Genomic DNA, 27,131 nt, shown 5'->3' on the forward strand with positions numbered 1-27,131 from the left:
TCTTTCAAGATGGCCGCGTCCGCTCTTGTGTTGATGTTTCACTGTCAGCTTGGAAAATTGGCCCTTTAATTATTTAGAATGCGCACTTGTTGACCCAGCTTCTCTCTGCAAGTTAGTCGCACCGTATCTGAAAAATCAGAGTGTGCCTTAAATGGGCTACTTTAATTCTTATTCAATTAGCGTCGTTGAAACTTGGGTCGGTTAAGGTCAACAACTTTGTTTACGAACTACCGATGGCCCGTCTTATCGAGGTTCGTCGCCGCTATGAGGGATCGCCAAGGAATTCTTCGAGGTAAAGTAACACCGGCGGCTACTCATCGTTCTGTTCTGCACATCTACCATACATGAAATGCTGACCTTAAATACGTGCTTCGAAACCTTGACAAGTCGCGCAACAGGTGTTTCAAGGACCGCCGCTTAGTGAAGCACATTCCGATGGCGCCGTATCGTACGGGCGCCGCCTGTCACTCAAAGCCGAACTGCCGCGCGTGAGCAGCGAGACATCCGCGAAACTTTCATGTCAGATTAATTGCACGCGTGATTGCGGCCACTTTGGCATCTAGGCTCGTTCTCAAAACTGCCACTACGTTGACAGGGGTCATCGTCCATGCTGAATGCATTTGGATTGTTTTGATCGGGCGTCCTCGAAGAGCTGTTAGTTTTCGTCCGCCAAGTTTAAATGTGTGACGTCCGCGTGACGGTGGTTGTAGGGGGTTGCTTTTAACGGTTCGTGTACAGATCTTATTTCTGTTGTAACAGCGATGGGGCTTTGATACGTTCCAAGCTGCCTAAACTGGAAGAAAAACTGGAACATTGTGCGCACGAACGTTCTGTGTGGTAAATTTAATGTCATGGTCATTCTCGTTACGCGGCAACTTGGTTTATCGCACTTGATTCCCCAGGTCTCAATCTTTGTTTAATGATTATCTTGTGTACGTGTCTACCAGCAAAGGACAAAGAATGTTTTTTATGTTGTTTCTGTTCTGCAACAGCGCCAACCGTTGCATCTCTGAAATTGTGGTAGTCACAGGGTAGCTAGAACAAGGCACTTCCTTCCAGCCAAGGAACGTGCCTAATCACACAAATGCTGAACTGCAGACACCATCAGTGCTGACAAACTTGTAACATACATTTATTTCCGTCTGCAGTTTTGCGAACAAAATCCTCGCATCTTTGTCACATCACAGAAGGGACATATTCGTGAACATTCTTCTGATAATCAGGGAAACATGCAATCAGCAGCTTTACTGGTTTCATGGTGTTGTCACCAGTTATGCTATCTTGCTTCATAGTTGTGCCAGTGTTAATAGTTTGCTAGCATAAATTTGTGTGATACTCATATTTAGTCGGGAGCAGAGAGAGTTGTCTAGCTTGTACTGGTTATCAAATACTCTATTTTCTGCCAGAAATAACAGGAGGAAACCTTACAAACGTCATAAGAGTAGAGAAGGCTGTATATGATGAATGCATTCGCTCTTGCATAGGGTGAAATCCAGTGCAGAAATTACTAGGCCTGCTAGCAAGCCTTTGCCCTCCTCCCAAGTCACACTGGATGCCTTGCGATATTGCAGGCAATTCCTCTGACCTGCGGTTCCTTCGCTTCGTGGTCCACAGCTGATCTGCCAAAACATGGCCAACCTCTTGGCGTCTACATGGGGGCAGCCATGGCTATTCCTCCTTCTATCTTCGTGTGTGCTTGCCAATGCATTTGAAATTGTAGACGAGCTCGACAAGACGCGACCCTGTGGCTGCCTTGAGGAAGCAGTGCCCGGCGGCCGACACAGCTGGGCCTGCACAGGCAGCGAGGAGCTGACGCAGCTGCACGCATGCTTTGTTAAGGCGCCCAACACTGCACCATACAGGCTGACGCTTCACAACTTCAGCGCCGATGTGCTCACGTTGGGATCTGCCAGGTTCACAGCTAAGCTCGAACACCTGTCACTGAAGGACTGTAAGTTCAAGGACTTGAACCTAGAGGGCGCCAGCAACCTTGTTTCACTCGACCTGGCTTCCAATCAGCTGCAAGCTGTGGACAAGGTGAGGACCTTGTGAGGATGGACTTTAAATCTGAGAGCAAGAGCTGGTGCTCATTATACACACTGGGGTAAAAACTACTGAGCTGATTGTGACCACAGCTGTTATTTGTTTACATGCTTTGCAGTGCAAGCTAGGTGTGGCCTAATTGTGAACTGTGAAGTAAATGTTTTTCATAACAGGTCTGGTTTTGGGAGCTTTTTTAAAGTTTGAATCAATCATTTTCAATGTATGCCTCCTTCACTCTAGTAGCCTGTGAATCTTTTTCTTGGATAATCGTCTTGATGTAATATAATACGAGCATGGCTTATCGTTGAATTTGAATATAAAAGCAGCTACGCTTCTAATTTTATTCCCCTTTGTGGGTTTAGCTATGGGCTTTTAATTTGCAATTAGCAATTTCGGATGTAATATTAACTTTGGAAGGCGATGACACATCACCCTTTCCTAGTGATATCCATATAATTCAGTTGAGTGTTATTACTTATTTGTTTCAAGGCACTCCTCATTTTCTCCAGGTATGAGATATTACATGAGGTCTGTATTCACAAGATTAGAAGCAGGCAGGATTCTTATCATTGCTTCACGGCTTGCCAATCTCTATGCTGAGACCAAGGTATTGAGGTGCGGTTTCACAACCTTGAACACTGAAGGAAACAAGCTGGTAGAAGAAAATTCCTTGGTGGTACTAATGCGCAATGCGACAGCCTGAATGTGTTGGACACCAGTGACTGAACCTATCTTAATTTTGCTTGTCATGTAAAGATATTGACGCATCACTTCACTACTCATGGTTTCCACCATCAAACTACATGAAAACGGGTGCATGCAGTGATAAAAAAATTCTCGGTAAAATATTTTTACGGCGTTTCTGACCAAACCGCTTCAGAATCGACAGCTTGAGATGGGAAACTTTTCATTGCGCTTAAGAGAATTGGATGGTCAAAGTGCAGTGTTTTGTCCCGTTGACATCAAAGTTCGTGAGACCCATAATACATACACATACTATTATTGTTTTCTTCTTGCTGTTATCGTTGCTGTTTGCTTGGAAGCTCTAAGTTGAAAAGGATATGACAATCCTACTTCTACTCTTCTTGCAGGCCTGGTTTCGGCCTCTGACCAAACTGGAGTGCCTAAATGTCTCTGACAACGTGCTGAGCTCATTGCCACCTAACCTGACCCACAGCATCACAACGTTGACCACTCTTGACCTCTCTCACAACCTGTTTGAGGAGCTCAAGGCCTCTTGGTTTGGTCCATCCCCACTTCTGAGGCACCTCAACCTGTCAAGGAACCAGCTGGAAGGGATCGCTGTCTCGGAGGAAGAAGCAACAGCACTGTGGGGCGGATACCTCAGTGCAGTGCAGACACTGTTCCTGTCGCGAAACCAGGTCAGGAGTTCACACCTTTCCATTGTTACTGTGTGCTGTTTGCTATCTTAACAGCATAGTTAAAAGTGAATAACTGCTATCGCACAGAGTGGCAAGACATCGGGTGTTTCAGGGACCGCTTTCAAGAATCTCTAAATATAGGGAATTAGGAGTAGAAAAGTAATATTTTCAGGTATACACGGCTCTGAGGCAGATGTAATTTACTCTAAAATTGTTTTATTTGTGTATGCAGTAAACTAAAAGACACTAATTAACTCCTTATTTGATCTTGTTTGATGGCTAGTCTTTGTGTCAAGTTCAATGCCACGGGACAAGCTGACATCGTGGCAATTTCTGCATTGAGACAAAAATCCGGTACATTTTTCTGCACAAAGTATAAACTTGAGTTTATCAGATACGCAGAAACTTCAGGGGAAACGTCCAGCGTGGAACGTCCAGCGCTGATGTGTTGCATTGACTGCAGTGCCAGATTCCACATGCCTGCTCTGCTGTGCTGAACCATGCACTTTCAATTGTTGCATTGCTTTAAAGAACAGCAGATGCGCAGCTGCCAGTTGCTGTCCTTTACCCAGCCTCAAGCAATGAAGCTCATGGATGGGCACGATGTGGTACACAGGCACTTCGAATTGGGTGCCGTAGGCACCGAGACACATCATCAGTGTCATCTCCTTCAAGCTTCCTGCATTTCTAATGGACTCAGTTTCGTATTTTGTGCTCAATAAATCACTAGATTTCCTCGCTCCACAGAGCTTTAGAGAATGAGTTTTCCTTTATTTGAAAAACTGATGTGGTGATGTCTTGTGCATGACTTCAAATGTTTCTTAAAAGGTTATGATATTATGTTAGAAATGACAAGGTCTTGCCTCATATAGCACTGATCAGGCACTACAATATCAAAGAAATGAGGATTTACAATTTTAATTTGCCATTGAAAGTCGCATAATAACAACTGTGGCGACATCTTGTGGAGAAACGGTGTTGGTTTGTGGGGTTTAACGTCCCAAAGCAACTCAGGCTATGAGAGACGGCATAACAACTGTGGCGACATCTTGTGGCTGTTACTATCACCGTAGTACCACACATGACTACACCTCAGAAGTATATCACTGATCTTCATGAATGCATATGTTCTTTCTTCTAGGAGTGCTCGCTATATTTTATTATATCTTGCGTTCCCTCCAGTGTGCCCTTAAATAAAAACCACCTCTGTTTTCGCATTGCGAATGGCATTCTCTAGCTTTGGTTACTAGATGGCGCCACAGTGCTTTGATGAAGTGGGGATAGAGACCACTAAAGCTTTTGTTGACGAAGCATACATTACTGTGCCGTAACAGCTTCAAATATGGAAGCTCAAATGGACGCTCAGTTCAGTTCAGTCGTGTCCGACTCTTCGTGACCCTATGGACCATGTCACGCCATGCTTTCCGGTCTCTCACTGTCTTCCTAACATCACATAACTTCATCTGCAGTGCCTCGAGGATGCCATCTAACCATCGCGTTCGCTGCCTACCCCTTCTCCGGCGACCTTCAACCTTTCCCAACATCAAATCTTTCTCCAGCGACTCCTCTCTTTTCATCAGATGACCAAAGTAGCTGAGCTTTAACTTTAGAATTTGACCCTCCAATGAGCAGTCAGGGTTTATGGTTGACAATATCGACTGATTTGATCTTCTGGCAGTCCAAGGAACTCTCAAGAGTCTTCGCCAGCACCACAATTCAAATGCGTCAATTCTTCAGCGGTCAGCCTTTTTCACAGTCCAACTCTCGCATCCATACATCACAACTGGAAAGACCATAGCACAAGTTATACGGATCTTGGTTGGCAGACTAATGTCTCTGCTCTTTACTAGGCGGTCAAGGCTAACCATTGCTCTCTTTCCCAGAAGCAGGCGTCTCCTAATTTCATGGCTGCAGTCTCCTTCGAGGTAATCTTGGAGCCCAAGAAGAGAAAATCTGTCACAGCTTCCACAACTTGTCCATTAATGCTCCAGGACTTGATAGGGCAAGACGCCATGATCTTTGTCTTTTTAATGTTCAGTTTAAGCCCAAACTTCTCACTCTCTTCTTGTACGCGCATCAGAAGTCTCATGAGTTCCACTTCACTTTCTGCCATTAAAGTGGTATCATCCGCATATATAAGGTTGTTGATACGTTTTCCAGCAATCTTCACTCCATCTGAAGACTCGTCCAGACCGGCCTTCCTCATGATGCACTCTGCATATAGGTTAAATAGGCAGGGCAACAGTATGCAGCCTTGCCTCACTCCTTTCTCAATCGGAAACCAATCAGTAAGACCATGCCCAGTCCTGACTGTGGCCTCTTGTCCTTCATACAGGTTCCTGAGGAGACAGATGAGGTGAATTGGAACTCCCATCTCTTGGGGAGCTTGCCACAATCTGCTGTGATCTACGCAGTCAAACGCTTTCGCATAATCAATAAGGCAGAAGTAGATGGGTTTCTGGAACTCTCTTGCTTTTTCCACGATCCAGCGAAGGTTGGCAATTTGGTCTCTAGCTCCTCTGCACTTGCGAAACCCACTTTGCACGTTCGGAAGCTCCCGATCCACATACTGCTGCAGCCTTCCTTGGAGGATTTTCAACATCACCTTGCTAGCATGCGAAATAAGCGCGATCGTGCGGTAGTTGGAACAATCTTTGGCACTGCCTTTCTTTGGAATGGGGATGTAAACTGACCTCCTCCAATCCTGTGGCCACTGCAGGGTTGTCCAAATCTTCTGACATAATGTATGCAGAATGTTAACAGCGTCATGGTTGAGGTTTTGAAGCAACTCAGCTGGAATGCCATCAATTCCGCTAGCTTTGTTCTTAGCAAGGCTGGCTAAGGCCCATTCAACTTCACTCTTCAGGATGCCCGGCTCGAGATCAGTAATCACAACCGTCTTATGTTGGGTTTGCACATTCGGGTCCTTCTTGTACAGTTCTGTGTATTCCTGCCACCTCTTCTTTATCTCTGAGGCTTCAGTGAGGTCCTTGCCTCGTTTGTCCTCTATCACGCCCTGCTTAGCACAGAAGCTTCCTTTGATATCTTTGATTGTCTTATACAGAGCTCTTGTGTTCCTTAATTGGCTGTTGTCCTCAACTGCATGGCACTGTATATTCAGGAAGGCATTCTTATCTCTCCTTGCTATTTTCTGAAAATCCGCATTGAGAACCTTGTATCTTTCTTTTTCCCCCATAACTTTTGCCATCCTCCTTTCCTCAGCTATTTGCAAAGCCTCTTCAGATAACCAGTTTGCTATCTTGAATTTCTTTTGCTTTGGAACTACCTTAGTAGCAACTTGTATTATATCACGAACATCAGTCCACATCTCTTCGGGCTCTCTGTCTTCTAGATCTAATTCTTGAAATCGATTCCTCACTTCCATAGCATATTCTAATGGAATTTGATCCAGATCATACCTGAAAGGCCTTCTAGTTTTCTGCGTTTTCCTCAATCGAAGCTTAATTTTGGCAACAAGAAGCTGATGATCGGTGCCACAATCGGCCCCAGGCCTTGTTTTTACTGCTTGTATAGCGCTTCTCCATCTCTGCCGGCAAAGAATATAATCGATCTGATTCCTGTACAGACCGTCCGGTGAAGTCCATGTGTACAGGTGCCTCTTGTGCTGTTGAAAATGAGTATTCGCTATGGTCAGGTTGTTTTCTTGACAAAACTCTACTAGCCTCTGCCCAGCTTCATTTGGCTCGCCAAGACCGAACTTGCCTATAATTCCGGATATTTCTTCACTCCCGACCTTAGCATTCCAGTCTCCTATGAGAAAAACGACGTCTGATGATGGGTTGCGGTCTAAAAGGCATTGTAGGTCCGCATAAAATCTCTCAACGTCAGCTTCTTCAGTAGTAGTGGTCGGTGCATAGACTTGGATAACTGTTATGTTGAAAGGGTGACCTTGGATCCGAAGTGAAATCATTCGGTCGTTTTTGGGGTTGTACCCTAGCACTGCTTTGCCCATTCTTCTGTTTACTATGAGAGCAACCCCATTCCTTCTCTTGGATTCGTGCCCACAATAAAAGACATATGGTCGCCGGAGTTAAATTCTCCCATTCCGGTCCACGTGAGCTCGCTGATACCCAAGATATCAATGTTCAATCTGTCCATTTCTCGCTTGACGACATCCAGTTTACCTTGCGTCATAGATCTTACATTCCATGTTGCTATGTGATATATCTCCTTGCAACATCGGACTTTCCGGTCGCTTCCCGATGCATCCACAACTGAGCGTCCTTTTGGCTTTAGCCCAGCTGCTTCATTCGTCCTGGAGCTACTAGGAATCGCCCTTTGTTCATCCCCAGTAACATGTGGGACGCCTTCCAACCTGGGGGACTCATCTTCCGGCTCCATATCTTTAATGGTATTGTGACTGGCCATAGGGTTTTCTTGGCAGGAAATACTGGAGTGGGTTGCCATTACCTTCTCCACAAATGAACGCTACTCTCCACTAAAAATGTCTAATCACTGCCTGGTGGGTGAAATATTTATTTTGTACATCTTTTCTGTCGACCACCAGATGTCATCGCAGTCTCTGAAGTTTGGTCACATGATGTTGGCAAAATGGCGAAGCATAAATTATCAGAGAGTAGTTCTTACTTCATGTACTAGAGATGCGGAATAATAATGCGGTGTCGTGGCTCAATGTGTCCATGATCATGATGGCTATGGGGTTCAATGGGGCAGTTACCATCACTTGCTGGTGTCCTGGTCTTGTGTGGCTAGGGGAAAGTTTGTTATCTGTGTCAAGGGTAGTACATGCTAACTGACACACCTTTTGTGTAAAAAAATAAAAGCACCAAAAAAGCGCCACTTGCTTCCCCAGGCACAGGTACTAGTTCTTATTTCATGCCTGGTGCCTTTTTTTTTTATTTATTTATTGTAATCTTTGTGCAGTTGTGGCTCTAGCTGGGCACCCGAAAATGCGCTTCTGTTAGCCTAGTGTGTAGCTTTTGCTACAATAAATAAATTATTAATTGTTGTTCAAATTGGTTCCACAATAAGCATTTGAGTTCCATGCTGTTTACCCGGCCCACTCACATTGGCAGTTGCTTTCCCTGACGGGCAGTAGACAGTGCCAGAAAACACTTCTGGTAACCTCTGCAGCTGTCGCTGTGCCAGCTGAAACTATGCGACTGTTTGCATTTCGGCTGTGCAGTTTGCCACTAGTCAGCTGACCACATGCAATTATGGGAAGCAGGATGAGCACTGTTCTGTTGCCTTTATTCTCCATTTGCCTCCTACTAATGGCATTGCATTTGCATTGTTTATTTGCATTGTTTCACATTCTTTGCTGCTTCAATTCCTTGTGTCATGGTGCCATCCCGCAGAGGGTGGGAGAGGGTGTTTACATATCAACCTAAATTTGGAATCAAATTTCATTTAAGCGGCGTGCTCTGAGTTGATCGGCTAGCTTGTATTCGGAGCCAATTTAAGTGTGGCAGTAGTATGCAGAGCTTTCCTATGAGCAGAATTCAGTGAGCTTTTTTTTTGTGATACCTATGCATACGCCGTAATGGAAAAAGAAAGAAGGACGTACTGCATGCAGCAGCCTGAGCGCACAAGAAAGGGGAACTGGAAGCAAATAAACGACATAGTCCAAATTAACACTTCTTGGTTTTGGCTACCCTTTCACTTCTGCTGTTTGCTGTTGCCTTCTCTCAGGCTGGTGTGTGTTTGTAAATGAGGATCGTACCCTTGCCTCCCTCCTGTTTAGCTGCGTTCGGTTATGGGCCTGGAGCTGTTGCGGGGGCTGAAGAGGGTGCGGCTTGACCACAACCGGCTCACTGCACTCCCGCCGTTTGCCAACAACACCCAGCTGGTGCACTATCATCTTGCTGGTGAGCCTTTCTGCAACCAGAGCAACGTTTGAACTAAGCAGTGTTTTCAATGCACATAATCAAAGGGATCTCCATAAAATCTCTGGAGACAGTAAAGGCGAAACAAATAGAGCCGGCAGATAAAAAAGAAAAAGACTGAAGTCATTCCTTGCATACGTTTTCGCATAACATCAAAATAGGTCGCCAATCTTCAAGGTCTTGTAATTGTTTTTTTTTCCGCCTCGTGTAAACTGGCTAGTCTGTGCAGGAGCATTGGTAATAACAAAAATTCGCAGTGCACTGTAAATCGTGGGTGAGAGTTCGTTCCCTGTGCAACGCTGTATGCCATTATCACGAGTGAAAATGTGCGTCGGACAGACGGGTCGTTGCTTAAATGCACAACTTTGATAACATGAAAGGTCTGTACATTCTGATCAGGGGACGAATTTGCAAAATATGCGGCCAGAAGCATAAATGCCTCCCTTTGCTTGAGAAAACCATCATACTGGGGCAAGGCGAAATCAAGAGCCCACGCAAAATCCTAGAAGCGTATCATATTATCAGAAATAAAAAGAATTGGGTCAGTGACACGCCTGTGACCTTGTTTTATAAAGTGGTTCAGTTTTTAAGCTCCTTCCAGCATCTATAGATAACTTAGCGTGCTGTGATGGGCATTTCATTTCCCTCGTTATTTCCACATGCGCACTTGTGGCTTCATAGTTGAAGGGTATTTATGAGGTTGAATTTCTTAGAAACAATTTCACTTGTTAGTCCAGCATTGTCCCGTGTACCTCTGTGTGTCTGCTTCCTTCCACTGGGTTTAATCTCTACAAATGTCCCGACTGGCCCAGCTCTCCACTCTAATTGTGGGGTTGGTAAATTTGAGCCTGCCCACCAGAGCTGTTGCAGCAACTCTGATGCTTTGGGAGGGCTGCACAAGGCGCTATTTGCCGAGGCCAGCTGGGATATTTGAAATTTGTATTTCGACAGAGGTTAAATGTTATAATGAATATAACAGTGCAAAGAACGGAACGAAACACGGAAGGAAGAAACACAGACATGGACGCTGACTAACAACTGATATTTTATTTCGATACAAAACACATATATAAAGGTACAAAAAGGGGGTGTAGCCAAGGCGATCCTGCGCAGTCACCGGAACAGTGTAGTCACATCCAGAAGTAAAAATGATAAAAAAGAAAAAGGCCAAAACGGCTAAAAGCGATGAAAACCACGGTGTAAGAAGCCGGGACGGAGAGTAAAACCGATAAAAACGGATATACACGTAGCCAAAAAAAAGCAAGTGAAAGCGTTAAAATATAATGGTGGAAACGCAGGACTAAAAAGGCAGCGCAAGGTAATTAACAAGGCAATTTTTATCAGTTTTACTTTCTGTCCTGGCTTCTAAAACCATGGTTTTCATCGCTTTTAGTCGTTCCAACTTTTTCCTTTTTTATCGTTTTTACTTTTGGACATGACTACACTGTTTCGGTGATCGTGCAGAATCGCCTTGGCTACACCCTCTCTTTGTACCTTTATATATGTGTCTTGTATCAAAATAAAATTTGTTTTTAGTCAGCGCCCGTATCCGTGTTTCTTCCTTCCGTGTTTCGTCCCGTTCTTTGTGCTGTTATATTCGTTTTTCAGTACCAACTAGCCCGGCATCTTGCACTTGTTAAATGTCAATTACACGCTTAGCTCCTCTATGTTACGATGGGGCGGCGACAGCGTAGCTGAGTTACTCTGTGTATCATTGCGTGACACCTTGTCCTCACGGCTACACTGCATAAAGCCTGGTAGATCAGCATTTTTGCAGCAGCTTGCAGAGTTTCCTTGGGACCAGTGATTTAGAGTACTGAACTTCATGTGAGGCACACTGAACTCAGATTCATGCATAAAAGAAGGCAAGGACAGGAAGAAGACACATGCACAGCGTTAATTTATGGAAAACATTATTACAAGAATGAAAAAATTGCTTAGGTCACGCAAGTTTTCAAGCAGTCCCAATATGACAGACATGGCATTGCAAACTGCTAGCATCACCCAGGCACACTAGTTGGGCCTCCAGGGAGAACGATTTATATATAGCATCATCATCATCATCATCAGCCTGACTATACCCACTGCGGGGCGAAGGCCTCTCCAATATTCCTACAATTAACCCAGTCCTGTGCTAACTGCATCCACTTGACCCCTGCGAACTTCTCAACCTCATCCGCCCACTTAACTTTCTGCCTAGCTGAACTTTTGGCAGAAAGTTATATATATATATACAAAGTTAGACAGAAAGTTAAGTGGGCGGATATATATATATATATTTAAAGATGAAGATGTACGTGCAAAGGTGAAGAAGAAAATTCGGTGCACTGTCTCCAATGGCATCGCTATCGGTGTATGCGCTGGACCTGCTTGTACACGGACTGTTCCTCAGATAGAGTCCTAGTACCTTTAATGAACCCCCATCCTAAAACATATATATATATATTCCTTTTTTTTCCAGTTATCAATGACCCTTTCTTTGAAAGAATGGATTACCAGATGGTGGTTTATTCCGACAGTTATTAAGCATCTTGTATGGGTAGTGGGACTGCTTCGTAACTTGCACAGTACATGTAGGAATCATTTTTTTTTCCTATATCATAAACTTTATATATATAAAGATGAAGATGTACGTGCAAAGGTGAAGAAGAAAATTCGGTGCACTGTCTCCAATGGCATCGCTATCGGTGTATGCGCTGGACCTGCTTGTACACGAACTGTTCCTCAGATAGAGTCCTAGTACCTTTAATGAACCCCCATCCTAAAATATGTATATATATATTCCTTTTTTTTCCAGTTATCAATGACCCTTTCTTTGAAAGAATGGATTACCAGATGGTGGTTTATTCCGACAGTTATTAGGCATCTTGTATGGGTAGTGGGACTGCTTCGTAACTTGCATAGTACATGTAGGAATCATTTTTTTTCCCTTATAAACTTTCCAGGAATTCAATGTTATGTATACATATATGGCCTTTCTGTCACTGTCTTCTTTTTACTCTAATCAGTTAGGTCATTGATGTTAAATGCAGTCTCCAGTGAAGCCAAGGATGGCCATGGATGATAAACTGCAGGATTTCTGTGGCGCTCTCCCCCTCAGAAAATCCGTGGCACTGCGATGACCACTTTGCGCAACGTCGGTACAGCTGGCTGTCGTCACTGACGCCGCTGCGAGAGGAAGACAAGCATCGGGCGGGCCCTGAGCTGCATGATGTCAATGCTACCCTGTGCGCATCGCCACTACAGTGGAAGGTAGGTGATCACTTGTTGTTTATTGTGCGTGTTTTTTTTTTGTTTTTTTTTTGTTTTTTTTTTGTTTGCCAGGTTTTAACACGATAAATTTTTTGGTCATGTATATGCAACGTCGAGTATACAGAAAAAAACATCTGCATTTGTGTACATCTCGGAAGCATTGTATAGTAGTAGAAAATGCCTCTGGGATTTTCGCCACATTCCTCAAGTGCCAGTGGAACATTTATCTTAGAGCCATGCTTCATGGATAAATCATCAGTGGTGTAGTAGAGCGTTATATTGATGGGAGAAGTCAGAATTGAAACTCCATGTTTTAAGACAGGTAGAGGCCCTCCCTGCGGGGGTGCAGGGGTTAGAGCCCTCAACTGCTGTGCCCAAGGATGCGGGATCAAATCCCGGCTGTGACGGCCGCTTTTCGATGGAAGCGAAAAACAAGGCGCCCATGTGCGGTGCGATGTCACTGCACGTTAAAGAACTCCAGGTGATCGAAATTTCCGGAGTCCTCCACTACGGCGTCTCTCATAGCCTGAGTCACTTTGGGCTGTTAACCCTCATAAACCAAACCAAACCTAACCAATGTAGAAAGCTCAGAAACTGAGTTGGATTATTTATATGGCAGCCTTTTTTTTTTTTTTTTCATTTAATTTTTATTTGCTGCAGCCTTCAGCTAACTTTCCTGAGAGCATACTTTGAGTTTCAGTGCAAATATTTGGGAAGCCTACGGACTAATGTGAATATGTGATAAATGCATCGGACATTTTTCTCCCTAAAGGGATTGTGAAAAGACACGCCGAAGATGTCAGTGATAAAAGGTAATGCTTCTCCTTTCTTGCTTCGAATGACTCTATCCGAATTGGAAGAAAAAATATATAAAGAAGGCAGGTCGCAAGTGTGCCTTGCCACACCATGTCCTTCCATCTTTTGGGCAGTCCCACTTAGAGGAGGTACCCTGATAGCCCACTTATCAACGAGGCAAAGACGGCCAAGAATTTGCAGCGAGGTGTCACTCTTATCGGTTGAGAGAAGCAGTCTTTAAAAATAATTATTTGTCCATTGGAGTATCCATGCAGAGCCTTTAAATCTGCCTCGAATAATACTCACAAAGACGACCTCTGCAGATTTGCTGCATTAGGATATGACCACAAATATCTTATCAAGGTCTCTGTATTTAGACCCTTATGCCGAAGGGCATACTTGCGCAATAAAAATAAAAAAAAAGGATCCCTGTAAGCCACATTCACAAATCATGGCATGCAAAATTGCAAAGCTTTTGATGTATCATTTAGGCCGTTGCTTCACTGTTTACTACAAATGGGCCACTTGAAAGCCAGCTAAACTACTCGGAATCACTGTAAGCGCGTTCAACCAGTATGCGGAAGAGGGATTTAGGGATTTGTTTTTAAGCAGTGAAGTGTGGGAAAAGATGGTCCAGGCAACAGGCATTTCTTAAACCCACACATCCAGCAACCCCAGGCATTGAAGTCGTCCCTCCCTTCCCCAAATCCATACCGTGTCACGTGCAGGGCCGCAGCCCGTTCCTGTTTGGCTTTGCGCTGTGCGAACGGTGCACGTGCGACACGTCCGAGTCCCTCCTGGTGGACGTGAACTGCACGGGTCGAGCCCTGGAGGAACTTCCAGTCGACCTGCCCCTACGGACGCGCATGTTGAGACTGGCCAACAACCGCATCAAGTCACTCATGCCGCCAGCCAACGGGTGAGAGCGCCCTACTGTCATGAGGGCCCCTCCCCCCACCCTTGCTTGCCTTGCATTCGCTCTGATTGGAGAGGTCCCAAAACTCGTTAAAGGCCCCATGGAAAGCTATTTACTAAAGTGATAAAACGTGCACGAGCGATATGTATCCCATAATTTCTTTCCGCAATACAAAAGTTTTTAAGCTGGCTTCATTAGCAGCGAGCAAGCGTCCACCAGGAGCACTTTTTAAAAATTATTTGTAAATTATCGGCTCCATGCAAAGCTTTCAAGTTTGGCACAAGTACTCACAAAGACCGCCTCTGCGGATTTATTGCAACATAAGTTTACCGCGAGTAACTGTTCAGGGGCCCTATAAGGCTCATTGGTTCATTTCAGTGCTTCATTTGAACTGCCAAAAAAAAAAAAAAGAAGGTACTATATGCGAGCACAGGGCTCCATATTTTTTCTGTCAAACTAGGCATGGTGAATGCATAACATTTTCACATTGCTGAAATCAACCTACTTTATAGATTTCCACATATCAAGCGACTCAGAATATGAACTGACCTTCCCAACTAGAAGCCCCTGCTATGCAAATGACATTTACCAAATTGACATTCCTTCCTTGCTCTGGCCAACCAATAAAGGAAGGTGGCAATGCACTGTCATTTTGTTTCCAGAACAAAAGTTGTGTACTGTTAAGATATCAAAAGCATACGGAAAGTAAAGTAGAACCTCAATGATATGAATCGCACGGTGTCGCAGAAAAAATGTTATCGTCCACAAATTCGTATCATCAAAGCAAACAAAAATCTGTATAAGGAAGTATGGGAAAGGCATTCAAGTAGATCTTTTTAAGGACATGCAGCCAGATCTCGCCACTCACGACACATACAGTGTCACAGATGATCGCAGCATTGCCGACATGCAGGCCACGAGCCACCGTTAACTGCTCATACCGCATACAGCACGTCAAGAGACCACAGTGTCCACAAGTATGGTTCCTCTCTACTACAATGGCATTTGCACTGCTATTCTCGCAATAGGTGGCAGTGGTTGAGTCCTGTGATAGTTTAAATGAACATTTCTGAAAATCAACTTGCATCTGTCAAGGTGTGCTGTGTTATGTACTGTAATGCATTATAATACATCAATATATGCATATTGACCCAAGCTGCCCTTTAATATTGCCTATCCTTTTTTCGTCTAGGCATGGCTGGGACAGTCTCCTGATGCTCGACGTCCACGGCAACGAGATCTCATCCATCGATCAAGTGAGACACGCGTGCATATCTGTGCTGCAGTAACAACTGCTTCAGCTCCAGTTTAACCAAGTGTATACTATTACTCATAATTTGGTATGAAATAGAAACAAACAGGGTTGAGGGATAACCTCAGTTCGCAAGCCAAGCCAACATTTTGTTAAGTGGACTTGTCTTCATCTGGGCAAGTCCAATTGTCGTAACGTTGGCGCGGCTTGCAAGCTGAGGCTCTCCCTCAACCCTTCTTTGGTTCTTTTTTATACTGTGAATACTGTGTCACCATCTGGGCCGTATAAGATACCCTTGTTGCCTTATGCAACCCAGAACACAGGGTAGAATAAGAGGAAAAAGATGGCAACACAGTTTAAAAGAGAACCAAACAAGGATGTTTTATACAGACCATCAATGGGTGGGCTTGCACTGAGGCTTGTAGTACGATTTGAATCCGTGACCCGACTCCCTCTGCATAGTATGAGCCTCTCTGTTGATGCCTTCAGGGGTAGTTGTTGCGTGTTGAATGATGAGAACAGGAACCATGCCACAAGACAGGGCGTTGATGTATTGAAATACATCTCCCTTGGGGCATGGATGTTCTTGGGAACGTTTGCCTGCAGCATAGGTGAAGATTGAATCCCAGCCTCCACAGCGATTTTTCGGTGGAGGTAGCAAGCAAGGCATCCGTGTGCTGTGCAATGTCGGTGTATGTTAAAGAACTCCAGGTGGCTGAAAATTCTGTAACCCTCCACTGTGGCATGTCTCATGGCACGAGTTGCTTTGGCACCTTGCAAACCAAGCCAAACCACCTTCCGCATTTGAGGTCTTGAAACTCTCGCACTGACGGCTGCATCGTGGTGATATGGAACTGATAAGCAGGTGCAGCTGTTTGTAAACAAGTGTGTACGATATGCAGACTCAAAGGCTCAGAATAATAATATTAATAATAATAATAATAATAATAATTGGTTCACAGGAAAGGAAAGGTATAGTATCTGTCACACTTGTTTCTGTCGACACCTGAACTATGCTGTAAGGGAAGGGAGGAAGGTGGGAGTGAAAGTGTAAAGAGAGAAAGGGGCGCCATAGTGGAGAGCTCCGGAGTAATTTTGACCACCTGGGGATCTTTAGCGTGCACTGACATCGCACAGCACACAGACACCATTTTGTTTTGCCTCCATTGAAACACAGCCGCCGCCAGTCGGGATCGAACCTGGGTACTCTGGCATAGTAGTCGTGAATCTTACCACTGCTCAACCATGGCGGGGCAAGGCTGAGAATTTTGACTGAGATTTTTGTAGGCTGAAATACACTACACCATAGTTGCCACACAGACATCCGACAGTAACAGTAGGAATTGCAGGAATAGGAGTGGCGTTACATGCAGAAAGGCATGAAAAAGGGAATGATGCAAAACAGCACAGCCAATGCTTCCATACCAGAATCGAAGGTGGCAGTCCCCTTACACCATGTTTAGCAGCTGTCCACTTAAAAATAAGGAAATTGGGTTTGAAAGGTCCCTACAAACTCCTATAAAATCATCCTGCAGTCACAAATGTTCTCTGAATGAATATGCTCGCAGTAAGCTAGCAAGGGAGTATGAGTTGGTGTGTCCAGTAAAGGTAAAGTATGGTAACGGGAAAGGGCCAACAATTTGACATGGGGCTGGTTAATGAAGAGACAAGCCGGTGAAAAGAGACAGACAAAAGGTACCATCGTCTCGTCTCCTCTATCTCCTTTGCGGCGGTTTTGCGCTTCGTGCTGCAGACAGCAGAGTAAGCGGGAGCACGCACCTTTGCTACTGCAGGTGGTGGGTATGCGTACCCTGCGTTCGCTGATGGCACTTAACCTGACCAACAACCGGCTGAGCCGACTGGCCTCACATGTGCTGCAGCACCTGAGCGGCCACTCGATGGACGACCTGCGCCTCAGTGGCAACCCATGGCTGTGCACCTGCGACACTGTCAGCTTCGTCTCCTGGCTGCAGGACAACAAAAAGGTCCCACATCATATTACACTTCCCATCCTTCCTCTCGAGGAAAAAAAGCTACACGACCTTTTCTTTGTTTCGGAGACGTTTTTTCGAGCATTTGTTGTTATACTGTGTTTGCGCCTTCTCAGCCTAATATTATTTTTGGTTGAATTTCTTGCCGGCGAGCATCCTTTCCCATCCTAGAGTTACCTTCGGTTAAATTCGATGTTGGCGAGCATCCATTTTCAGCCAGGGTTATCTTTGGGTAAATTTCATGTCGACCAGTGTCCTTTCTTCATCCTAGAGTTATCTTTGTTTAAATTTCATGTCGGGGAGCGTCTTTTTTTCTTTATTATTTTTTTTTTAATGAGTGAAGCATTAAAACACTCTTGACGACAAAAATCTATCATCAGGCGAGGCAGTGCCAAGAGTGCAGAAAAGGAAAAAGTGAGCGAAAGAAAATTAGTAGACGCCTAAGGGGCATTGCCCAGCCCAATTTGTAGTACACGAGAATCCTGTCGGCAACTGCCCAACCGCTTCAAAGACATCTCGTGGCATGACGGCACCACACGTGCGCCAGTTAGTGCGAGGAATTTTAAGGGCGTGTCTTCGTGTGATGTCACTTTTGGGCGCTGGTGTTGCTTCCTGGTTTGGGGACTTACCTTCTGGGCTGGTGCGTCACTTCCTAAGTGGACAGCAAATGTGCATGCGATTGAAAGGTGCATGCCAAATCTATTTCAGAATAAGACACATCATCACTTAAACACCGATCATGAATACTCATGCGAATGATAATCTAAACGCAAACTAAACATGGAATCATATTGAGTCATGGAACTGTGTCATTTCCACCTGGGCTCACCGTCGGTCATCCCAGATTTCTTTTAAAAGCTTTTACGTAGTGCTTCTGTTGTATTCGAGCTGTTTTCTCGTCGTAACATTACCTTTGGTTAAATGACTTGAATTTTGTGTCGGCAAGGCTTCATTCATCAAATGCTTGTACTTTCCCCTTCCCCCCACCCATGTTTTTTGTGTTCTCACCTCTTTTTTTCTCTTCTGAATGCTTCATGCATATTATGGAAAGGAAAGCTCTTGTCAGGTATTGCATCATTTGGGTCCTTTCCCAGAATGTATTCAAGATAGACTTCCAGGGCCATATTTATAAGCTTCCATTTTCCACTTCAAATCTATGTGGTCCTCTGCCATTGGTTGTATGACAAAGCCAATGCTTTCAAGTGCCCGTGGGTAGGGACCAGACATCAGCATCAACTGCATGACACAGCTCATAGTTAGCCAATCTGTGTGCCTCTGTTGCCAACAGCACAACCTGCTTTTCTGGAATTTCTGTTATTGACCACTCACTGCTTTCATCTGATCACATCCAAATACTGCAAAATAGAACCTTATGTGCTACGGGCCCTGCTTTAACTCCACTGTCATGAGACCCAGCCCTTAACCCTTTCGCTGTCACGAACGTACCAGTACGTTTTCGCGCTTCCCCACTGCAGTGTCACCAATGCACCAGTACATTCTCCATCATGCGTTCAAAACTTCGTTCCTCAGTGTGAAGCTGGCGCGCTTGGACTGGCTGCGCCATCTGTCAAATCTTTCTACAAGTTCGTATTTTTGCCCTGCGCTGTGTTGGTGCATATATATTGAAGAGTATGGAGCGACCGCGCCCATCCCCGCCATCTCCTTTGCTGGGAGGCGCGGTTGCTTTGCGCGCGCTACTCTATCGCTCTAAGCGATCGTTTGGCGCACGCGTACGGTTACGGGTTGAAGGGTTGTTCTGACATCTTCCGCAGGTTTGCAGTTTTTTATTTTTATTCTGTTGGCATGTCTGCTGCAAGGCGTCAAGTTCAGGGGCGCGCACCATTGCCTCTCCAATAGGTAGACACATGACTCGATCTCTGCTTTTGCTTTCTCTCGCCGCGCCCTTGCTTACGGTTAGCATCAGCAAAGGATGTTGTTTTAGCCTCTTTCCATCTTCCTCTGTCATCTTGATTTCACAACGTGCTATTTCTCTTCATTATGTGGGCCACCAAAAGTGCGCTCTTCGTGCACGCTGTTACTTTCGAATGGCAGACTACACGGGACCTTCGACGGCGGACTGGAACGATGGCTCTTCTGGTTATGAATACAAGCCGAGCTCGGATTCGGACTCTAAAAAAGCAGCGCTTTTATCTTATATTATCCTCATTTATCTAATTTATAGTCTGGCTGATGATGATGATGGTTTTAATTAACAACACGTGCAGAACACTGAAATGTGCATATTCCGTTGACTATGTTATTTGCATAGCAATCATCATAAAAAATAAATCTCTATGCTCGTTTCCTGATATGCTCGTTCCCTGAAACCAAGCCGACACTAGGGGTGGGTCACAGCCAGAAACGCCCGACAGCGAAAGGGTTAAGTACGGTTTCAACAAGCCGCGGGGACAATCCCTGCAATAATCACCTCAAATTATATATTACTAAAAGATATGCTGCAGTTGGTTGCGTACGCCCATCATTTTTCTGTGCTTGGGTGTACTATATATGTTGATGTTATCTGACTTTTTTTTCTTGCCACTGAGAAGTATCTTGTGTATTTTTATGCTTGTTTGTGTGAAGCCACGTGTGAATATATGACGCAGGCCAGAGTGTGCTGAAGTTTTGAAAAGCGCGAGCAGTGGTGCAACAACCTCCTTTTTATCCCTCGTGGCCAGGTCAAGGATGTGGAGGAGATCCGCTGCTCTGATGGCAGCACGGGCAGCCTGACGGGCAAGACGGTGTATGCACTGCCCAAGTCCGACCTGTGCCCACAGCCGACCGACTGGACACAGGGTCTGCTCGATGCGCTCAGCATCCTAATGGCTATGGCCATTGTCGCCATCCTGGCCAAGTTATCCAGGGACTACTGGCGTCAGAAACGCACTGGAAAGCTGCCCACTTTCTTCAGCTTCGTGTGAGAGTGGCCCGAAGATGTGCATTCATCTCGCAGCCAAGGAGAGCGGGATGGGCCTGAGCACCCGACATAACACAAGGCCCGGTGTTTGCACACCCGACACAACATAAGACCCGAGTCTGAGTACCCGACACAACACAAGGCCCGCTGTTTGCACACCCGATACATCACAAGACCTGATGTTTGCACTCCTGACACAACATAAGACCTGAATCTGAGCACCCGACACAACACAAGACCTGGTGTTTGCGTACCTGACACAACACAAGACCCGGCGTTTGTGTAGCGTGCTGCCATGCGCCAAACATTCTAGGCTGTTGAGTGGAGCACTTATATTGGCATAGGTCGTGGGTTTCGGGACGTTTGGTCTCCATCTTGGGGCTCCGATGTGCAGTTACACTTCGGAATGTCTCAAGCGAAGTTTATTTTTTCGAAGGTGATGGCTAAGAAAAGTTACTTGTAGGCCCTGCGCAGGCAGAGGGCGAAGGAAGATGCAAGTCAGAAGTGACAGGAGCAGCTGTGGCCAGTTGTAGTTCAAGCTACACATGAAACCACGAACATATTGCTGGGGGCCCTGCTAACCACATATACCTGCAGCTCGTGCCGTAAAACTGACCAGCACGGTGGGCTGCCATGTTTAGGAGGGTCATCTGAAAGCACTCCTGGTCACCTGTGAAGAAGAGGCCACGTTGGTTTCGAAACGATGGGATGACCTCTTTTGAGAGAACTAGAGGGTCATCGCAACGAACAGCGCAAAGAAAACACAGGGAGAGGAGAAAGGGCGACATAGGACAAGCGCTAGCCCTGTATCGTCCTTTTTTCCGTCCCCGTGTTTTCTCCCGCTGTTCGATGCGGTGGACCAGCTCACCGAAATCACTTACATTTAGATGGTCATCCTTATCGTTACTGTTTTACCCAGCCAGCAGGTTTCTGCAAACAATATATATATATATATTTGTCTTCAGGATGTCAAACACTTAATGTTTTGTGTATTGTTGCTCATGGTGTCATGACAATGTTTTGCTGTTGCTAGGGTGTCCGTGCCCCAGAGGATGGAAGTTCTCTTTGGCACATTTATGGGCCGTTGAGGGAAGTGCAGAGACCTGTCAATGTCGAATTTTTGGGGACGAGTCTAGCGCTAAAACGGGGTTTGCGTTCAACTAGCTTTGACCAGTAGCAAACCACCTAGCTGTAAAAAAAAATTAGTGCAGCCCTGTTTTGCTGTGATCAAAATGGTCGAGAAACAAGTTTCGGACAACTTGTGCCATGCACATCCGAGGAATCCAGGGCTTGTTCAGCACAACCCGTGTCATGCTTTTTGTGCAGGACACGCATGACACATAACCAGCTGCTCAGAGAGGGAATGTTTTTGCCATGGCATTACTGGTTTCGTTGGTGACACCTGTGGCTTGGGTTGAATTCATGATTTTGTCACAGCACGAGCAGACGCGCGGCTTATGTGGCATTAACTGTGGGAGTTGTGTTTCAGCAGTAATGGTAAGCTATACTCCATTTCATATACCAGGTGCAACGCAGCAAAAGCTACGCAAGTAGTTCGCAAGAAAAAAAGGGGGGCATATGACTACGCGCTTGTTTTGTGGCTGAGTGGTTTCTGCGGAAACGGGCTCTATTTCGAGCATACACGTTTGCAATAACTTCCTTCGCGTGTCTGGACATCTTCGCAATGCGGATCTTATAGAAAAAAATTTACTCTGAAGAAGCAGTTGAGGTGGCTGTGTTGCGCAGTGCGGAGGGCACAGCTGGCAGGGTTACGGTTCAGAGAAAATGCGACACAAAAGAAAACGACAAACAAACCAAACAAATCCACCGAATCCAATCCTTTATCCCTAAAAAAGGTGCTTTTTGTGAAGTTGATGGCAAATGTAAGATGTATTAAGCCTACAGACAAACCAACTATTATTTCCTCTCGTCAAGAGCAGGCACTATTTTTGATCGCAGATGCGGGGAGCGCAAACAAGAACTCTAGCTTTGGCAGCGTTGCACTTTCTGTATGAAACGGAGTACAGAGCGGCCTGATTGCAGTGCTTACCAGTTTGGGGTAACAAGTTTGGCTGATACAAAAGGCATTTGGGCTGTAGAGAGGCCGTTTTGCAATGCTTTCCTTATTATTTTTTAAGGCGGAAGCCTTTAAGGCCTCAATGTTGTAAGCAGGAGTTGTCGACAGAAATTTCACACTTTTCAATTGTTCGAGATGGTCGTGACATCACAGTGTGCGAATAAACGGGGCCAATTGTATTTTAGCTAGTAACCATGAAACCAATAAAAGGGATGGTATAGTGATGCTCCATGTAAGTGGGACTGAGTTTAGTTAGTTAGCTAATTAAGAAATTAGCGCAGTTAACCTAATTAGTTTTCTAAAGGTGGATGTAGTCAAGCGAGGGTGTACTTACATTTGAGCGAAGTAATAATAAATTATACTAATTAGCTAATTAGCATAGTTGTTCTAATAGGCAATTAGAACAAGTTTGCACTTTCTGAACAGGAACTAAGGTTTACTGATAAGTATGCCTTGTACTGGTAATTGACTGAGGTACAATACACTATATATCTAATTAGTGTGCTAGTGCTAATTAGGCAATTTGTTATTGGCATCACAAGAAGTCTTGCACTCAATGCCTAACAGTGTGCCAGGAAAGGCTTCTGCCTTGAAGCACTTTATTGAGCCAAATTACCCCCTGAATTTCTTATTTTGCTTTCCTAGATTATTCAGGGTCTGCTGTGCCATTTACAGAAAGCAGTGCATGTGCCATCTTGTTTCGGTAAAACAATGTTTGGTGGGGAAGAAAAATAATGTTTAATCGTTGTTCTTGTAGTGGTGCCGTCAGCATGTGAGATGATTGCAACGACAGGCCGCTTTTGTGTGCTTGTTTTGTAAGCAGAAGGGGATTATCCTTGCTTTGTGATAGAAAAACTATGCTTCAAGCTTTTCTCTTTTTTTGCTTGAGATACAGATTGCTGCACAAGCTGTCTGTGCAGGCTTCTTTTTTTCTTTTTTACTTATATCGTCACCACTCATGTTCCTGCCTCACCCTGTGAAAGATATAGCCCTCGTATTGACAGACAGTTGCCTGAGGCTGGCTCCTACTGAGAGAATTTAGCTTTATTTTCTTCTCTGTTGGGTAAAGTTATGCGATCTTTTAAGGGATTATAGAGAAAAAAAAAAGACAAATAATGGTAGCCCTTTCATATGGTGTCTTTAGTTTCAAAGGCGTACGCCTTCTTTTGTATGTTTGTATTAGTGAGTTTTGAATACACACTGTCCTTGTCTCCTGAAGGCTTGTATTACATCAGTGTACGTGCTTGGGATTTGATGGTTTTTACATGGTAGGAAATGGGAGATATGAAGCTTGTAAACTGGGAATGTACTTCTTGTTGGGGGTCAACTTTCTCTATGCTTTGTATAAAGGTGGCCTTGTGATATATGGTTTCCTGCCAGAAATGTTAAGCACGCACGCCGTTACATTTGTATTGTGCATAGATATTTGTCGTAATGAATGCCCCCCTTCCTTTTCTGACAAACTCTTTAGCATGCCATTCTTAACCATTTTGATGGCATAGCATGCTCATTTTAGCAAAATGTGTTCACTGTGCATAGGACGCTGTTGCAACTCCTTTGAGCTTGAGCTTGGTGGCCTTTGAGCTTGTTTTGGTTGCAAGTTAGTCGTGCAGAGTGAAACTAAATGTTCTGCTCTATTGTTAGGTGTGAATAGTAAATATATGTTGCTTATCGTGGTTTTTATTTTGTCATCCAGTTGAAAAGGATGCTAGCTTTGTAAATATGTGTGTAACGTTAGTGCTCACTTTTGTACCTTGGATTCACGTGTACACTATGTTGACCGACTTCTCGCACCTTGCTCATTTTAATGCGTTTGGACATTTTGGCTGCATTAGTCTTTTACGTTGCTTTTTGCTCACTTATTTTTTATGGCTGATGTATTTCTTGTTTAATTCTAAGGCCTATCACCGCTTACCTGCTGCGGCGGCTCAGTGGAGCCAAAGGTCACGAGATCGAACACTAGCCGCCACGGCTGTGTTTCGTTGGAGACAAAATGCAGAATGGCCCACGGGCAGTGTGATGTCAGTGCGTGTTTAAGAAACCCCCAGGTGGTCATAATCAGTCGTGAGTCCTCACTGCGTGTCCCTCGTAGCCTGCATGCAGCCTCAGAGTGGTGGTGGAACATTGAGCACAACTCGATCCGTTTAGTATTGTCGGTGAAAACTGATTTTGTGTCGGCATTTGGAAATTTTGTTTGAAAATCTTCCCACCAGTCTATGCAGACTCACGACATTCTATCCGAAAAGAACGAATTGCCGTCTTTTTGAAGCAAATGGTAGTGTAGGGTAACAGCCTTTTGGACCCAGACCCAAAAGTCGGGCCGTCGACACACGCAGTTTACTCGTGAAATTGGCCAGTTATGGCGACACCTGCTTTCATTTTTTTGGTGATTTGTTTCTAGCTTTTTAAAAGCCCTGTTATATTGAAGCAGTCTCTTTCCTATCAGAATGTGGTACCATACGGATACCAGCTAACACATATTCGTCCTCATTGTTCATACCACAATGTTCCGTACTGTATCATAGTTATTGTGACCTGGATGTGTGGAATTTGAGATCCAGAAGAGGCACATCCAACCCATCTGCTGAGCAGATGCCGTAAATAACATTTTGGGAAATTTTCGTCGTCAGCAGATGTATGTGCGAAAATTGCATCTGCAGACTCTTCTGTACTGTTTGCACAATACATTGTAAAAGCAGAGCATATTCTTGCTAGTCAGGAATACCGTGTTTGTTTTTTATTTCTTTTTACTTTTTTATTTTTAAATAATGTACGAAAAAGACAGAACAGAGTTCTGCAATTTTTACTTAGTAAATATGCATTGGCATTTGCAAATGTTTGCCATCGTTTCTCAACTAAATGAACTGCAAGAAAAAAAATAGTATCAGTAATAAAAGGTTTTTGAAAAACAATTTTCAAAAGTATTACACTTTAATAACTTATTAAGGCAATCAAAAAACTTACCTGAAGATCTTTGTTTTCAGACTTCATAATGGACAAAAACAGACTGTTTGGTGTGACACCGAAATATTAACATTGTCTAAGTTTAAAAGCATAGAAGTATAAAACAGTATTTTTTCATTACTTAACAATACCAATGCATTCTCATAGTAGTTATGAACACTTCCCACATTGGGAAACATTTTGATGGAAACATTTTTACGTGGCATGCGTAAGGATTAAGCAAAGTGGTACCATACCATGCAGTGCAAAGTTTAGTCGATGTACTAGTTAGGGTTGATTGCCAAGAGTGGTCTGGCATTGCTCATGGCGGATGTTTTTTTGTTTTTCTCTGAAAACAATCTTCATTGCTCACTTTTTAATTAAGCTAGTTTCACGGGTCTTTTTTTTTTCTTTTTTTTTTCATTTCATTCATTTCCTTCGTAAATTCCTGTAGCAGATTTCACTACGAAGGAAGTTTACATTGTTTGGTTATTGCAGCGTGTTTAAAAAAATGAAGAATTGCGGAGTGGAAACTTATTGAAAGCCTGATTTAATTGCAGAGTGTTCAACACACAAAATTGTACATCTGTATTGTGAAGCACACAACAAAAATATACTGGTAGAGAAAACAGGAATCAATAAAATGGACTTAGAGCAACAAACCAAAACAGGACAGACTGTAGGAAGTCAAAAAACTAACAAGCGTAAAAAAATGGCTACAAACGTTTCTTCCACCTTATTGCTGATGTACATTAAATGTGCGTTGGCCCCCTCCCATTTAATAGGCTTGATGATTGTGTGTTCATGCAATACATTTTTGTTTGCTCTCATTGTCCTATTATCTCACTGTATTTTTTTTTTTTTATTTAATAAATTCTTGGCCAAATGTGTTTTAATTTCTGCCAGCTGGCTCACAGAACAGTGCAAGGGAAGTGTGAAAAGTGTACTGTCTTGCTCACTGATAATAGTTTGTGACACTTTGCTCAGTTAGATGTCTTCAGCAGTTTTTATAGTGGTATTCAGTGTTTGATTAGTTTTTTGCCTTTCATGTTTTTCTCCTTTTTTTTTCTTTCTTTAACAGAAGGGCGACTGCTTGTCAGAGTTGTTCATAGCACCTACCCAACCAGACAATTCATTGTGACTTTAAGATGTCCAGTACGTTAGAGTTGCTGTGGTCTGTTTTAGCAACCGTTGCTGCAGCTTTGAGTTCACTGGCATTTTTTTGCAGTTCTACTTTAGCGGGTGCATGTCAGCTCGCACTGTATGCTTGTTTATTGTTGCACTACAAAATAAAATGTTTTATTGTTGTCTTTGCATCTACTTGCTAACTTATTTCAAATATTCCAAGGGTTCAAGACATTACTAGCAAAAAAGGGGAACGACAACAGGCATGTGTGTTTGCAGTGTGCTGTAGAGTGGTCTCGGTGCTAAAGCCTTTAAGGGGGGAACAAGGCCCTTGGAACATTTTTCTTTACCTTTAGACTAAATGCAACAAAAATGGTCAAACTTAAGCAGTTTTTATATGCTGATTTCAAACATGCAATCAGAAACAAAGAAAAAAACATTAATCAAAAAACTGTTATTAACATGTGGGTAGATAGTATACAGAATAGGGAATACAGTGTAGGAACTACTTTTTTGTTAGGGCAGTATTAGTCGTTTTACTTTTTGTTGAAGTTCGATTTGAGAAAAGTGA

General features: G+C 44.0%; 1 protein-coding gene across 1 annotated transcript; it reads left to right on the forward strand.

Annotated features, from left to right (window-relative positions):
- LOC146189400 (protein singed wings 2-like) lies at positions 1-26,751 on the forward strand. Its single transcript, XM_084604230.1, has 9 exons — positions 1-292; positions 1,572-2,037; positions 3,135-3,425; positions 9,151-9,274; positions 12,393-12,544; positions 14,068-14,258; positions 15,448-15,511; positions 17,301-17,492; positions 20,177-26,751. The coding sequence occupies exons 2-9, from the start codon at positions 1,630-1,632 to the stop codon at positions 20,417-20,419; spliced, it is 1,665 nt and encodes a 554-aa protein (XP_084460356.1). The 5' UTR covers positions 1-292; positions 1,572-1,629; the 3' UTR covers positions 20,420-26,751.
- The last annotated feature ends 380 nt before the right edge of the window (positions 26,752-27,131 follow it).

The sequence above is a fragment of the Amblyomma maculatum genome, chromosome 5, assembly GCF_055883805.1.
Source record: "Amblyomma maculatum isolate TAMU_Amacu chromosome 5, ASM5588380v1, whole genome shotgun sequence".
NCBI lineage: Eukaryota > Metazoa > Arthropoda > Arachnida > Ixodida > Ixodidae > Amblyomma > Amblyomma maculatum.

Excerpts from the sequence above, each read along its gene's own strand:
- LOC146189400 (XM_084604230.1), top strand. The coding sequence starts at position 1,630 with ATGGCCAACCTCTTGGCGTCTACATGGGGGCAGCCATGGCTATTCCTC. Across the intron at positions 15,512-17,300 it reads AGATCTCATCCATCGATCAA|GTGGTGGGTATGCGTACCCT; the intron begins GTGAGACACGCG and ends TTGCTACTGCAG. Across the intron at positions 17,493-20,176 it reads GGCTGCAGGACAACAAAAAG|GTCAAGGATGTGGAGGAGAT; the intron begins GTCCCACATCAT and ends CCTCGTGGCCAG.